The following is a 15945-nucleotide window of genomic DNA, read 5'->3' on the forward strand; positions in this document are numbered from 1 at the left end:
TCCACCTTGTTTAAAAGGGTTAGATAGCAGCAAATTCTATTTGTATTTAGTTTTCAAATATATACTTATCTTTGAGTTATTACATCACCTGCATTCGCCATTGGATCCATTTCCACCCTTGTACCGGTTCATCCCATCGCACTGTCGTTTCTGATAGCCTCTCCTTTGGGTACTTCTGGGTTTGCTAATCCGTTCGAACCTGTGTAGCGTTTGGCGGTCACATCCACTTGGCCATTGGTGGAAGAACAGAGGTGCTCATTATAGATCTTAAAGAACCTATAATGGGCAAGGCTCCTTGACACAAAGACACTCCGGTGCAGAGGTTCCCAACTTTTTTGGACTAACAGCCCACTTTATTATTAAATATTACCAGAGTGGTCAACAGATCGCATAATTCTCTCTGATAACTTTTGTCTTTTGGCACACTTAGAATGCCTTTGCGGCAGACTGGTCGGGAACCACTGCTCTAGTGTTTGCAGGACAGAGTAAAAACAAAACCAAAATTTAGAATTACTTTGATCTATAAAGCTGTAAGAATAAACTTTTAGAAATTTGCCCGAATTTCTACAGTTTAGTTTTACATTAGGATTCAAAAATGTAAAATTATTTCTCCAACTGCACAAATATAATTTACAATATTTATTTACATATAAAAAAATAGAGCTTTTATAATTACAAAATATAACTGTAAAAACTTTTTTAAAATATATTATGTAAGGCAGTTATCGAGATGACTATTAATTTCCGTTTCGACTACGTCCGAACAACAGACCGGACATGCGACTAGTACTTTGCAAGAAGTATCGTCGACCTCGCTCTGTTTACCTAACTTAGAATTCTCACCTGCAGTTTGAGTTCCGTAGTTTTCAATTTTCGTTTGATTTGATGAAGACGTGGAAGATTTTCCCAAATATCTTTCAAGAGATTTAACGGAGATGCCGTGGATATGGCAGACTTACTTCTTTTAATGTTAGTTTTTGATAAATTTGACGAATCCTTCGAATTTATCACTTCTGGTAATGTAAGATCTCGGTCGCGGAATGTATTCTGAAGTTTTGATGTACTTGAAGGCTTCTTCCTGAAAGTGATGTTGCTCAAAGGGGGCGAAGAGAAGGTTGGCTCGGATTTTTTTCTCTCCGGGGTAAAAACTCCACCTGAAATAGGATAAAAACAGATTAAAATTGTGAGATATTAATTAAATCTTTAGATATAAATTAAAAAATCAAAAATATATATATAAAAATATATGAAGTTCAAAGAAAAGTCTGTTCACTCCTATAACTTTTAAACTACTTGTCTTAGTGCCAATAATGCTTATACTGAATAAATTTTTATATAGACACGTGAATTTATTTTAGTTTCCTCTGTACGGAGGCATGCACCACTTAACGACGGATTGTATGACAAAGGTTCCTTAAGATTATAATAGTTAGCCGAGCGATTACCCTTTGGGGATCTAGGATTGAATCCGAACAAGTCGATAAATGGCGTGAATTTTTCGGAAACGGTAGTCGAGATACGTCGAGACTCGGCCACTCTGTTGTGGGACCAGCCAAACCCGTAACAAGCTTGCTAAAAGGAAGCCCTCTTATTGGCCATGGGCAGAAAGGGTTTAAAGTGTTATAATCAAGGAAAAAATTTCACAGTTGCTTGCACCTTTATATGTTTAGATACATATAATCACAGCACATTGATATGTATTTTTTATATAGTCTATACCAGTGTTTTTCAATAGCTGATCTGCAGAAAAATGTTCGATTGTACCGACACTGGCACAGTTGATTTCGGGTGACATTTAAGTAGTAATCTAGAGTTACCATATATACTGTACTTTGTTATGTATAGTAGCACTAGATATGCATGTACAGTATAAGCATAATTCGTGCATACAATTAAAGGTTCATGTAAGATTATCCATAATTTTACCACGACAAGAAAAAGGTTGGAAAACACTGGTCAATACTATAGCAGCTTGACTAAGTACACACTACAACTTAGCAACCTATTTCTTGGAACATATTCCTGTCATTAAGTAGCACATACCTGTATCATAAAATTAACTAACAGATGTCAAGTTTGTAAAAATATCAATTTAAATATATTAATACTATTTTGTTTCAAAATAAATTTCATTATTTCCTATTTGTTAAAACAATAAATCAAAGTACAAGTACACCACCGAATTTCTGGCAAACGACAGTCCGCACCCCCTTTAACGTGGACAAAATTACGAGGGAACTTGAAATTCCCGCAGTCACTGGACTACTTTACGGCTGTTGAATACGGCATCGTGTAGGGCGTGCTTATTCTCGCTGCACCCATTGGTGCCGATACTGCAATTTTGTGATATTCTTTGTTTATTTTGCTTAAGTTTAACACTAGCTATGATTTCTGAGACAGATGACTATGTTAAACATAAACACTACTTTTTAAAATTTGCCCAGATTTCTTTGTATGTATATAAATTAAAAATGATAATAAGTTTACACACAATTTTATTTTATTTCACTAATGTATTAATGCATAATTAACCGAATTTCATAGATTTAATTTAATTTAAGTTTTTAGCTATCCATGGTATACTTTAAACACACAGGCAGTGTATAATTAGTGGATTAGAGGTGTGCGCTGATGAATTATCATCATCTTAGACCACGGTTGGTCTAACGAAGCTTTGGAACCAAGAGTGTCAGATATTTGGTGACATACCAGTACTAATACGTCTTTAATACTATAATTTTAAAAAATGTACCCGAAGTCGACGGATGACTGCTTTCCGAACTAGAGCGAAGTCTGTCCGAGTTCTTGTCGACACAATACAGAGACAATAACTTTGAAGTCTTTGAATGACCGTCACTGCTTAGCGAACCAAGAGTTTTTCCTTTTCCTCGAAAAGGCACAACTGGATATTTCTGAACATTTTTATCCTTCTGATCATTTAAGGTATGAATATTTGATTGAAATCCATTTTTGGAAAGTGGTTTTCCTTTGGACGTATCAAACGATTTCTTCTCCGTACTTGTATTTCCATTCTTTTCTTTCTCTTTTGACTTGAAAAATGTTCTGATGTCGGCTGCAAATTTTGACTTTTTAGGACTCAAACCTTAAAAAAAAAAATCAAAACTATCATTTTAGCATATGCAAAACATATGTTTTTCTATTTTCTGCAATAAACAATTCAATCCATGTTAACTATACACAGTTATACAAGAAGCCAAATTATTTACCGGCTACACATAAGGTAATTATTAATTAAATTATGAAATTTGATTTAAAAGTAAGTGGTTAAGCTGCCATTCTATGTTAAGATTAATAATTAAAAAGTGTTAGTCAAGAAGCAAAAATCAAATAGAATCTGAGTAGTGTAACTGATAAAGCAATGACATGGCTGTGCTCGAGACATAGATATAATATAGTTACAAACTGATTGTTTTTTCTTCTTTTATTCTTTCCATCCCGTGGGACCCAGAAGGCCTTTGCCCTAGCCGCTAGCCTTCCTTTAATTTTAGCACAGTGAGATTTTAAGAAGGGTGTGAAGAAACCTGTAACTTTGGATTGTCTTTGCTGATCGTACAAGCACTCAAAACATGTTATCGTGGTGCAAGATAACATGTTTTGAGTGCTTGTATGATTGACCGACTGAACAAATTGATTCGATCACTTCTCCCTTTGTGTGCATTGTCCAATGCTGAAAATTCATTTCTTCCTCATTCTGTGCAAAACAGTTACAAGCAAGAGTTCACATTTAAACTCAAAAACACGACTGAATGAAAGCCTTAACGTGTATAGACTGATTTGTTTGTTTGTTTATGTATGGCAACATACCACATCGGTGATCTGCTAAAGCATAGATACCTCCCAGAAAGACTTTTTATAAGAAACTGGCTCCTATTTAGGTGTTACAAATGTGAAGAAAATCCAGAAATCTCCATATGGCTGGCTCATTGGTGAAGTACAAATGCATGAGCAACTACTAGTGTTTGGTGGTTTTGTCCACTCGACTGCTGGTAGACTGGACACATACAGTTACTAAATAGATGACCACAACAACTATTTGTATCCCCATACTTTCGGGAATTTTGTGATAAACTAGTTTCAACTAGTTAAAATGCGGGTTTTGACTGTAACGTATACGCATAATTTCTGTGCATACAAACATACACTCTTACCATTTAGAAATGGATACAAACATTGTAAAAGACGAGACTAGATTTAACTAAATTTAATGATAATTTTTAAATAATTACATTAATCAGAATTTGGTATTTAAATAGGAAAAATAATACATACTTTTATTGTTTACTTCTGGTTTCTTTTAGAAGTATTATTTTCTGGCTCTTTAATCTTCACAAAAACACCACCGCAGGTTCTTTCGTGTTCTGCCCACCAATAATCGACGGACGACGGTGCTCTATTCATTGCCCTCCTTACTATTCCGTAGAAGGGCGGTTTCTTCCTGCAGGGACCGTTGCAGCGCCACCAGTGCTGACGATACGAATTCACCTCGTCGTGAAAATTGTGATACACCTATTAATAATCCAATTATGAGTTTCGGACAGTCATAATGTTTATTTTGAACCCGTATCACTAACCGTTATATTGGCTCCTGTAAGTTTGTTTATTCGAAACATGTGCTTCAGAAATTCGGGTCCGTGCGAATCGTGATCCTGTAACGACATACAAAATACGTTATTAATGTTTCTCTTAACGTAACCAATATAATTAATAACAAATCTTCTATAAATATTCTATAATGCAAATGTCATTTTACTATGCAATTCAATAATTTCTTTGTACTTTTTGATCAGAAAAAGTCGGGTGGTTTACTTTTTGTCGAGGGAAAGATGTCTCCCGGAAGCATTTTTCTGGGAAATCGACCCTTATTTAGACATTACACACATGAAGGAAACCCAGAAAACTCCAGACACAAACCCGCAACCAAGTGCAGCATTTGGCGGTTTTATCTGCTCAACTACTAATGGGCAAACACTATTTGAAAATTTGTTGTATGTAAAGACAAATTTCTGTCTGAAAACTATATTTGTGTATGCACTCCCAAAGAGGACTTTCTCCACTCTGAAAGTACTGGAAAGCTCAAGATTTATTAATTGTTACCCCAATAAAGGTTTTTCGGTAATTTAAGAATTGAACGAACAGTAAAATTATTATTATACAAACAACTAAAACAATAACTTGAGTAGCTTCTTTTAATCAAACAAAATTCATAAATAATTATAATATTAGATTCTATACGTAAGTCGCCTGCTTACTTAGGAGCTAACATGTTCGAGTCCTTATTTTTTTATAATCACAAATTATTAAATGTGAAACATATATAAATGCTGAAAGTTAAAATGGATTAAGATTCAAAGAGCAGTTTACATTCAATAATAAATATTACTTTATATTACATAAATATAAAGTAATAGAACAACTAAATTATTCAAATATCTAGTAGCTCATTTCCTGAATCTTGTCCAGTAGCAGGGACCAGTCTATTTGCCAAGTGAAGAACAAATTGCTTGACGAGTCTTTCGCAAAGTGGCCGTACGTTACCAAACTACTACTTCCGAGTAATCGACTCCCCGATAGTATATCCTCGGGAACCTCGGCCACTCTTGTACAAGTCTGATAATGCAAGTATGCCTCGACATTAAAGTCACATGCTCGTGCGATATTGGTGCGTCTCTGTTTCTTTTATGCCAATTACTTTGCAAATGTGACTCCAAAACGCAAAGGTAGTGATGTGGGTAGCTCTGATAAGCCAAAGAAAAGCAATAAAGAACATACTTTACAGGAAAAAATTTATAGTATTATGCTATTTATTATTAATGTAGTGTTATTTGCCTTATTTATATAAAAAAATTTGTGATAGATATACCAGAATAGGAAATAATTAATGTTTTTATGAAAAGTTCTGCTTACACTAGAGATCTTGGAACGTATTTCTTGCAGGGCCTTGCCATACTTATTTTTTTATTATAATAAACAGTTTTAAATTTGGCAAGACTTTTAATGTTGTGGCCTCTTTAAAAACAATATAATGTAATCCAAAGTAACATTTAAGTTGTGGACCTTGAGTGAATGTTTTCCGAAGAATTGTGAGGCCCTGGACTGGGATGAAAAACATTCTTTTAACCATATATCCAAACAAACTCGAATTTTCATCTTCACAATTAATTAAAATTGAGGGAACTGAATTATAAAGGAAAAGGGGAAAAATAAAATTACTTTAATATTAAAATCACAAGGTAAAAAATAAGAAAAATTAGCAAATTAAATTCTTTATAAGACAAGATAAACAAAAAAAAGAAAAAGTCAGTTAAGGTACAAGGTTTATTCAACAGTGAATGAAAGACGGTGTCGAATTGTATTAATAAACAATCGTCTTTCTCGGGAACCAATCTGGTCCAATTTCACCTGGTAAGAGAGAAAGACCAATCGGGGGCCGAGAAAAGGCATTAATAACCAATAAGGTATAATTTATGAGACCACAAGATATTTAAGTCCAGGCCACAAGGTACTCAGTTCTTTGCCGTGGCGTCTCGCCAAGCTATGTCCTTCACTAGGGTGTTTCCCGCAAGGTTCCATCTTTGTTCTTTGCCGGATTGGAAATTCCGATCTGCATTCGCCAGACGTCGTTTCCTGTTCGGGAACTGGTCTTAGAATGCAACATCCGGTCAGCAATAGGAAACCACCCTCGTCGCCGGACTTTCCTCTTCTTTTTTCGAAGACCACACGCCAAAATCGACAAGGACTTCAACCCTTCGTGACAATAGTACTTTTATTGTAAGTTAATTGTCTAATAAATGGATTGTGTTGATTGTAAATGAGGCATCGATCTCTGACTCAACCGCTCCTACATGACATTGACTGTTACCACTCGGCAGTCCAGACGGCAATAGACGATAACAATATCTCTCTTATAATCGTTATTTTTTTTTAAATTTCTTTTACTCCCTGGTAACCTCACAGTATGTCATTGTCGACAAAAACATGTAGACTTTCCTGAGCAAAGATTGCAGGAAAGTCCACTTTTTCACCCCTTTAGGGAATGCCACAAGTGAATGAAATTGTGATAAATGTAATTGCAAATGTAAATTTTTATAATTAAAAATTATTCCGAAGAAGATTATCTATTGAATTTGGTATATGATTTTTATTTTTATTAAAAAAAAATTAAAAACATACCTTATTATTTCTTGTAACAAAGAGATAAGCATGTATCATTTCATGCTGAAAAATAATTTTAATTATGAAAATTTTTCTAAAACTTTATCTCGTTATTCGTTTAATCTTTACTTTAAAAATAAAATCGATTTTTGTTTCGGTAAATATAATTAATTTCCTTCAAATATTAAAAGAAATTTAGTCATTCGAAATTAATGTTAACGATTGTCTTGTTATTTGATTAATTAATTAATTATTGGGCTACATTTTGGCCAATTAAATGTACAAAATGCTAGGTAATTTCGACAAAAGGTAGGCAATTAAGTCAACATCTTGTGTTAAGTTTAATGATTAGAATTACACTAATTAATTTAAAATTTTATAGAGAAAAAATTAAAGAAAATGGAAAGAACTCAAATACATAATTCCAAACTGAATTTCTGGATGTTCCACATATTATACATTCAGATCTGTCTAAAATCCCATTGAAACTGAAATTTTTTAGGTGTGAGATTGCCTGTTTCTTTCAAATTTGTCAATTTTAAATCACCGAGAGTGCTTCAAAGAGTTTTGCGCGTCGTACGACGACGGATGGAAGCCGAGATTCTAAATTCATTTGTTATCCGGGTCCCAAATTCTTTGCGAGTAAGGTGCAAATTGGATGTGTGCTTATGCTGACATCATCTTTTTGGTCGTAAGATAACAACACAGGGTAACAAATTCTACTATTTTAAATTAATGTAATTATGTTACTTATTATATAAGAAGTATGCATTGTATACCAAACAATAGACTAACCATCTGAGTTTCATCTTTTCATCTCCCTTCTGCATTCAAACATCTCGTCATCTACCACATCTAAGAAGAACCATAAATAAAATGACAGCATTCTTTTTGGAAGATCCTGTATATGTTTCTCCCTTTTCTCTACTATATCTAAAGAATATCAGCCCAATAATATATTTGTTATAAAGACCGTTTTATAAAGTGCCTAAAGATTTATTTATAACCACACTAAGACAACACTAATGATCTTAAAAATGAAGCTAAAACTAACGCTTATAATGTTAAATGCTGTCACCTACAAGTATGACTTTATATAACATTGCATAGTTCGGATAAGACCTGCAACAACCGAATTTAAACCCTACGGAGATGCCGTTTTAGCGTCGTTAATTTGTATAGGATCCACACCGGGACTGGCCATTTGAATGACTCGAGAGAGAATGTGATTTTATATAGGGTGACTTTAGGCAGATCTGACTGTAAGATTTTCTGCAATTATTAATGTAAAAAATTTTCATTTCTATATTTATTTGACTTATTTTTGTACAAATGCATTGAAAATATTAGATAATTAGAAATTATTATTAATAATGTAGATTCGTACATTTAAAATTCACATATAATTTTAAATATGTAAATTACTGCATGAATACGGTAAACCTCTGCTAACTCAGACAAATCAGATATCGTAAATTATATTACCGTAGGCAATAAGTTACTAAAGACCGTACATTGCCACATGCCGTACCATCGTGAAATTTTTCCAGCTCGTTTCCCATAATAAATTCGGCGGTATAACCTACCAAAGTTCCGTAAAATGTCCGTATAGAGGCGATTATAATAAATGACCGTACCATATATCCACCTACTCGTTTGCCACGTCATTTTCGCTCGGCCAACTTGGACTTTTGTAAATTCGGAGAGCCCTCTATTAGTAAGTTAGTGGAGAGTTTACTGTATATTATTGTTAACATCAGTATTCCAGATTATTTACCTACTTAAAGACAACACGGAAAGACATTAAATGTAAACTTTAGAAACAAACTTACCAATAAAGTTTCGACTAGATCCTTGCGAGGACGTAACTTCAAAAGGGGCAAACTGAGACGTATGGAGCAGAGACCACCGTGTCCTTCGTAACCACAGATACCGGCACATCTACGTATAAATTGAAATTTTAATTAAAGGAAATGGCGTACGATGCCGTAGAAATTTGATTTTACATTTAATGCAATCAATATAACATAACCTTAAGTATCACGAAAATTTAAAAAAATAAGTCATATATACACAGCAAGTAAAATTAAATATACGGTTCTCTCGACTACTCCGCAGGGTGTCCGAAAAATTACTGTGCAGTAGAAAAGGTTATGTACGATATTGCAGTATTGTATTAACAGATGAATTCAAATGTCTTAAGAATGATCCAAAAATGGAAATAAAAAAACAACTTACCAAATTGATGAAATATTACAAAAATAACTTTACAAACAAACAAATGAAGAAAATATTGGATTTTACCCTACGTTAAATGTAAGAATAAACTGGAAAATACATGCAGACCCATGCAGACACACATCATAGATCTAATACGATTCATATTTAAAAACAATTATTTCAAAGTTTCGACAGAATATTACAAACAGAAAGATGGCGTATCGACGGGATTAATTGTCGGTCCGAAGTTGGCCGAAATTTGCACGATAATCATAGACGATAAAATATCAAGAACAGACGGTATATGCTAGGTGTGCGGATGATATATTATTATTTGATAAAAAGAAAATAGTAGAATATGCTAATACAATAAAAACATAATTTATGTACAGAGAAGAGGACAATAACAAAATGAATTTCTCGAACGTCACAATTCAGAGGTAGAGAAATGCTTCAATCTAATAAGTACATCGATAAAACAATTAACTACAAATCTTATTGCCCTTTAGATATTAAAAGGAACACCTTTATTATGAAATTAAGAAAAATTTTAACAAGAACAACACTCGCAAAATAACTAAACGGTATGCCCTCTCTCCTTACACGATTGTAAAATTAATAAAAAGAATATAAAAATATTGTATAAAGAAAATAATACTGTTAAATGTCATGTTAAAGAACACTTCAGTGCACTAAAATATATAAATAATATAAATTTAAATAGTGGAATGTCGTTAGATGCATGCCGGATAGCTTTGTACGGTATAAAAGCACCGATGTAAAACGAGCATTGTTATTTGCCGACGAGGCCGAAGAAAGAAGGCAAAATGCATAGGGATAAGAAAAAAGTAAAATAAAGTACTGTTAAATTTAAAGTATTAAATATTCTCTCGAAATTACTTACAACGTCATTCGATTACTCCATTTTACTTCCACTCTGTCGAGTTTATTCCAGAAATAATTAGAATTAAATTCTAAAAACAGACCGTGAATGTCGGGATTCGGGTCGTTCAATTCCCAAAAACTATCGACGATGGACACGGATTTCCCGTTAGAGCATTCCTACGAAAAACATAACAGTGTCACAAATAGTAAAAACCTTTACTAACTAGTCCTTATTTTTAATTTAACAATCACTTTCGGCCCTTGAACCGAGCTGTATCTTTCTTCTGTCACATATTAGATAAATACAAATTACCGCAAGTATAGATAATCGGTAGAGGGATATTTGACAATTTAATTGCTGCACACTCTCGATCCACCTTCCGTGCAAACTGTGAAGTTTCTGTGAGTACTCGAGGCCATGCCACGTGAATTTGCATACTTTTTTTTGACAGCATCCTGCCACTTAGAAACCATAAAATTTATTGAAAAATTCAAACGAAAAAAATCAAGTTCCAAATACTTTTCGGCACTGATGGGATCATCGTAAGAAGTTCTCAACTGTTAAATTATTTTAGAATTTTATGGCACCTAATTTCAATATTTGAAACAGAGATCCTTAATGATGTAAGAGTCGAAAGTACTCGGGACGCATTTGTTTCTTGCATTCTAGTACGGTTCTCCAATAAAATGTTGTTTTATAGAGAATAATGGATGATCTCTTTTATTTCTTATGGCAAGAGTCAATCTCTTTGTTTATTTTTATCAAATGCAATTCTTTCATCAAAAAAAGAAGCCAATCATTTATCATTAATTCTCGCATGGTAGCGTAATCAGGGAGAAGTCCAGGGAATCCGGGCATCCGTTACCTTTGTAAGTAAGAAAAAATCTAATAAGTACAGGGAAAAGTTCAATGGAATAATCTATTGCTCTTAACCCTTAATATCGTTTTACACGTATACTTGCGGGCTTATCACACCAGTGAACGAGATTAAATTACAAAATTTCTAATGGTTATTTAACACCTTATTAAAAACACTACAATAAGTTACAGCTATTTTTGACAATATATAATACAGAACACTCAAAATGCATTTTGGATGCGTTACATCCCTCTTCAATTGGTGTTAATACATAAATATAAATTATAAAGGGTGTACTATAGATTACCACCTATGGAATTTCAGGACTTTGATTATATATTTGAACTCAGGGGACCAAAACGAGTTCAATGGTACCCTATTTTTGGACTGGAGACGAAAAGTAAAAAAGTTATCATACTTTTTTAATGCTCTCGTGAAGACAGCACCATAGTTGCTAGTACTGCCATCTTGCGGTAAAGTCTGCAAACCACGACGTCGGACTACAGTCATCTCCAGGAGGGTTAAACACGCAATACGAGAGCAGAGAGAGTGACACGACTTCCGATTATCGCACGATTGCCATTTCGGTTAATGTTACTTATGGCAACAAACATGGCGGCCATTCCCACTGTTCGTGCTCCCGAGTGACATCCCGGAGGGGAGCCACCGGCAGGCTGCCATGTGCTAAACGTCACTAGTTAGTGATTCACGATAGTTCTTGAACAAAGTAAAAAAAGGAGGAAACGTCTACTAAAGGCAATTTTAACAGGAAGCGGCGCGACTCCCGATTGCGATAACGAGGCCGACTTAGCGGAGAGGGCGACACGACTCCCTATCATCGTGCGACTGCTGGAAAAAAGTATGATAACTTTATTATTTTTCGTCTCCGGTCCAAAAGTAGGGTATCGTTGAACTCGTCTCGGTCTCCTGAGTTCAGATATATACCCAAAGACCCGAAATTCCATAGGTGGTAATCTATAGTATCCCCATTATAAAAATACATTAAAAGGCCATTGTAAAAATGACAATAAGACAATACTTTATTCAGAACAGTAAAACGTATTGTCCGGAATAAAGTAGAAAAAAATACAAATGATTTAGAAAAAAGTAATGTAGTTTATAGATTTAACTGTAGTTGTGCTGAAAAAATGGTAGGTCTATACATAGAAGAAACAAAAAGAAGTTAAAAGTATGGATAAAAGAACATAAAAATGCAATAAAATATAATATGCGTAATTCTACCATAGCTAAACATTGTAATTTTAAAGGTTGTGAAATAGTGAAAGATAGTGAAAGGTGATAAAATATGAAACTAATACTAAAAAAAGGAAGTACTGTGAATAGAAATTTTAAAAATTAAAACTAGTTTGGCCCGACACGCTTACGCCAAACAAAATCGGGCTTTGCTGGTAACATATATACAAATTAGCCATAGAGCAAGCTGTGGTAGTGTGTAGTATTAGTCCAGTGTTTTGGTTATGTGGTAAGATATTTCAGCTAGTTCAACTGAAATGTTTATTGTGAGCATGAATCCATCACTTTACGTTTATATTATTTTAATTATAAAAATAGTAATTTTTGGTAAATTGTATGTGTTCCCAAGGCTAAGAAAGTGGTGATCTTGAAACTATTACACTTGTGAGATATCACCTGTTATAACCAAGTTGAAAGTAAGTACTGCAAGAGATAAAAGTACTTTGAACTCGTTTGTTTCTTGTGTTCTAGTATGGTTCTCCAATAAAACGGCGTTTTCAGTACGACGACCTTTTAATGTATTTTTATAATTGGTATAATTTTATAATTTTTATTTATTTTTATGTATGAACGCAAACTGAAGAGGGACGTATTGAGTCTGAAATGCATTTTGAGTGTTCTGTATTATATATTGTCAAAAAGAGCTGTAACTTATTGTAGAGTTTTTAATAAGGTGTTAAATAACCATTAGAGATTTTGTAATTTAATCTCGTTCACTGGTGTGATAAGCCCACACGTATACATGTATATTTGATCTAGACTAAGTGTAACACAGAGAAAAGATTCAAATGTGACAAACACACTTATACACAGATATAAACAATATCTAAGATATTATTCTTCGTGCAGTGCTAGTGGCTACATCCACTATGGTACAGAGGTGAATGTGGGTTTCGTGTGCTAATTCGGACTCCGTAATATCAGTTATAGTTAACTATTAAATACTGATTTCAACTGAAATGGTTCAGGAATTAGTTTTTGCGATATCCTAAATCACCAACTATCTTGCTCTCATCGTGCATGACATTATAAGTGAAAAGAGAGATGAGAGCAAGCAATGAATGCAATTCTTCCAGTACAATCTGCTTGTTAAACGTGCAATAGGCGTAATGGAGTGCTCGGCATGACTCCGATCGATTAACCCCAAAAGAACCAACCAAAACAGAACAAATAATAACAAACTGAAAAAAATTAAAGCTTCTACACCCCAGAGATAGTCGGCACAATGGCATTTCTCTCATTTTACCAGCTTTTAACAGTCTCTAGTAAAGCAGAAGACAGTCAATTTTTAGCAATACTTCCAAATATTTTAGCTTTTAAATTTTAAAAGTTTTTGAAGGTCTTCAAAAGATAAGATATGAACTCTGGGTGTGGGATTTGGTACTCCCCAGTACAAGCAAAAAAGTCAACGAAACCATACCGGCACAAATGACCCTTGCCAAGATATTTGCTTCCATAAGTCAGTTTGTTGACCAACGCTCTGCACGTAGTTGTGTGCTTTGGCGTCTGCCATCACCCGAACCTCATGGCCACCCTCACACGGCTGCCGGGACACAAGCGACCCATAAAACTATACAAAATCAAGGGGGATACTATAGATTACCACCTATGGAATTTCGGGTCTTTAAGTATATATCTGAACTCACGAGACCGAGACAAGTTCAACGATACCCTACTTTTGGACCAGAGATGAAAAATGAAAAAGTTATCATACTTTTTTCCAGCGATTGCGCAATGATAGGGAGTCTCGACACTCTCTCCGCCAAGTCGGCCTCGCTATTGCGATTGGGAGTCGCAACGCTTGCTGTTAAAATTGCCTTTAGTAGATGTTTCCCCCTTTTTTTTACTTTGTTCAAGAACTACCGTGAATCAATAACTAGTGACATTTAGCACATGGTGGCCTGCCGGCAGCTCCCCTCCGGGAGGTCAGTCGGGAGCACGAACAGTGGGAATGGCTGCCATGTTCGCTGCCATAAGTAACATTAACCGAAATGGCGATCGCACGATAATCGGAAGTCGCGTCGCTCTCTCCACTCTCGTATCGCATGTTTAACCCTCCTGGAGATGACCGTAGTCCGACGTCATGGTTTGCAGACTTTACCACAAGATGGCAGTACTAGCAACTATGGTGCCGTCTTCATGAGAGCATTAAAAAAGTATGGTAACTTAAAAACTATGATAACCTTTTTATTTTTCGTCTCCGGTCCAAAATTAGGGTACCGTTGAACTCGTCTCAGTCCCGAGTTCAGATATATAATCAAAGTCCTAAAATTCCATAGGTGGTAATCTATAGTACACCCAAATCAAGTGGGCCACTCAAAGCCGGCATAGTCGAATAGTTAAATGCAATGGTCTTAACAGAGCAACATGCAATCCGAAAGTAGGCCGTATCTAGCAAAGGGTCACGAGTAGAGGTACGGTCTACGGCTCCGACCAGATCCCAACAGTCTCGTACCGTACTGGATAGGCCAATTTTGGAGGGTTACATCTCCCAAAGGATTACACGCAGACCGTCGGTTCCTTCGACTTCTTTTACTCCCGAGGGCACCATCTACGGCTCCGATAAGACTCCAACTGTCAGCATTTGTGCTGATTTAATGATATTTCACACTCTTTCTTCTTTAAAACTGTATTCATGATGCAGTGTACCAGTACATTAATGGCTGATTTTATCAGCATGTTTTACACCTGTAAGCCGAAGACAGCACAAGACAGAACTTCTTTGTACCTTAAATACATTGATTTTTCTCATATTATTGGTAAATATTCCAATATTTACCTGAATAACAGGAGAATCATCATCATCATCATCATTAAGCTCTTCTTGCAGATACAGAGCTAAGGCATAATCGTCGTCGTTCTCAATCATAATTACGCGCCAAAAAATCTTATTTTATTGATAAATTCGTACGTAAAGACGAACAATTAACAGGACACACTCTAACCGACATCACCGATTCCGATCTGCCGGAAACCGTCGGTACGCATGCGTAATGAAACGATTACTATTTTTATCACCTCGAAACGGAAATTAAAAACTTAATTATAATTTTTATTTTGAGTGAATAATTTAAAGAAACATTAATATATTTAAGTCTCGAGCTTTCGTACATCGTTGGAGGATTTTATTTAAATAAATAAAAAAAATGATACGGAAATGGCGAGGTGGTGCTACGGTAGACATTTTGATAGTCGGCGGCTGAAATGAAAGTCTTATTCGAGAGGATACCCATCGGTGGAGGGTAGCGTGTTATTCTTCCTTTTCTGATTAATTTCTAACGATGGTTAATGTTACCCTTGGTGCCAAGATGGCGGCTCGTCTCTGATTCCAGCAAGGAAACAGTGGGACGCACGTTCTAACCTAACCTAACCTATTCTAATAATTTAGTTGCTAATAATTATGCACTAATTTATTAGAATAGGTTAGGTTAGGTTAGAACGTGCATCCCACTGTTTCCTTGCTGGAATTAGGGACGAGCCACCATCTTGGCACCAGGGATAACATTAACCTCCTGCATTTTTCGGTGAAAGTTATTTTTAGATAAAAAGTGCT

General features: G+C 35.0%; 2 protein-coding genes across 3 annotated transcripts in view; one reads left to right on the forward strand and one right to left on the reverse strand.

The window, feature by feature from the left end:
• Positions 1 to 624: 624 nt before the first annotated feature.
• On the reverse strand, positions 625 to 15334 carry LOC136986864 (DNA-dependent metalloprotease SPRTN-like). Of its 2 annotated transcripts, XM_067284491.1 has the most exons (8): positions 15172 to 15334; positions 10298 to 10455; positions 9006 to 9114; positions 7192 to 7236; positions 4593 to 4667; positions 4291 to 4527; positions 2753 to 3103; positions 625 to 1154 (listed from the first exon to the last, which is right to left on the reverse strand). In XM_067284491.1, exons 1-6 carry the CDS (start codon positions 15259 to 15261, stop codon positions 4300 to 4302), a joined length of 705 nt encoding a protein of 234 aa, XP_067140592.1. In that variant the 5' UTR covers positions 15262 to 15334; the 3' UTR covers positions 625 to 1154; positions 2753 to 3103; positions 4291 to 4299. The 2 variants fall into 2 exon arrangements, with proteins under 2 accessions (XP_067140592.1, XP_067140593.1); XM_067284492.1 differs by lacking the exon at positions 7192 to 7236.
• Positions 15335 to 15547: 213 nt separating this feature from the next.
• LOC136986869 (poly [ADP-ribose] polymerase 2-like) overlaps positions 15548 to 15945 on the forward strand; it is a 92094-nt gene continuing 91696 nt past the window's right edge. Inside the window, exon 1 of the mRNA XM_067284495.1 lies at positions 15548 to 15634. Within this exon, the coding sequence (XP_067140596.1) occupies positions 15597 to 15634 (38 nt within the window). The 5' untranslated portion in view covers positions 15548 to 15596. The remainder of the gene's footprint in view (positions 15635 to 15945) is intronic.

This window comes from Centruroides vittatus, unplaced genomic scaffold (assembly GCF_030686945.1).
Source record: "Centruroides vittatus isolate TY-2023 unplaced genomic scaffold, ASM3068694v2 scaffold_1209, whole genome shotgun sequence".
Classification (NCBI taxonomy): Eukaryota; Metazoa; Arthropoda; class Arachnida; order Scorpiones; family Buthidae; genus Centruroides; species Centruroides vittatus.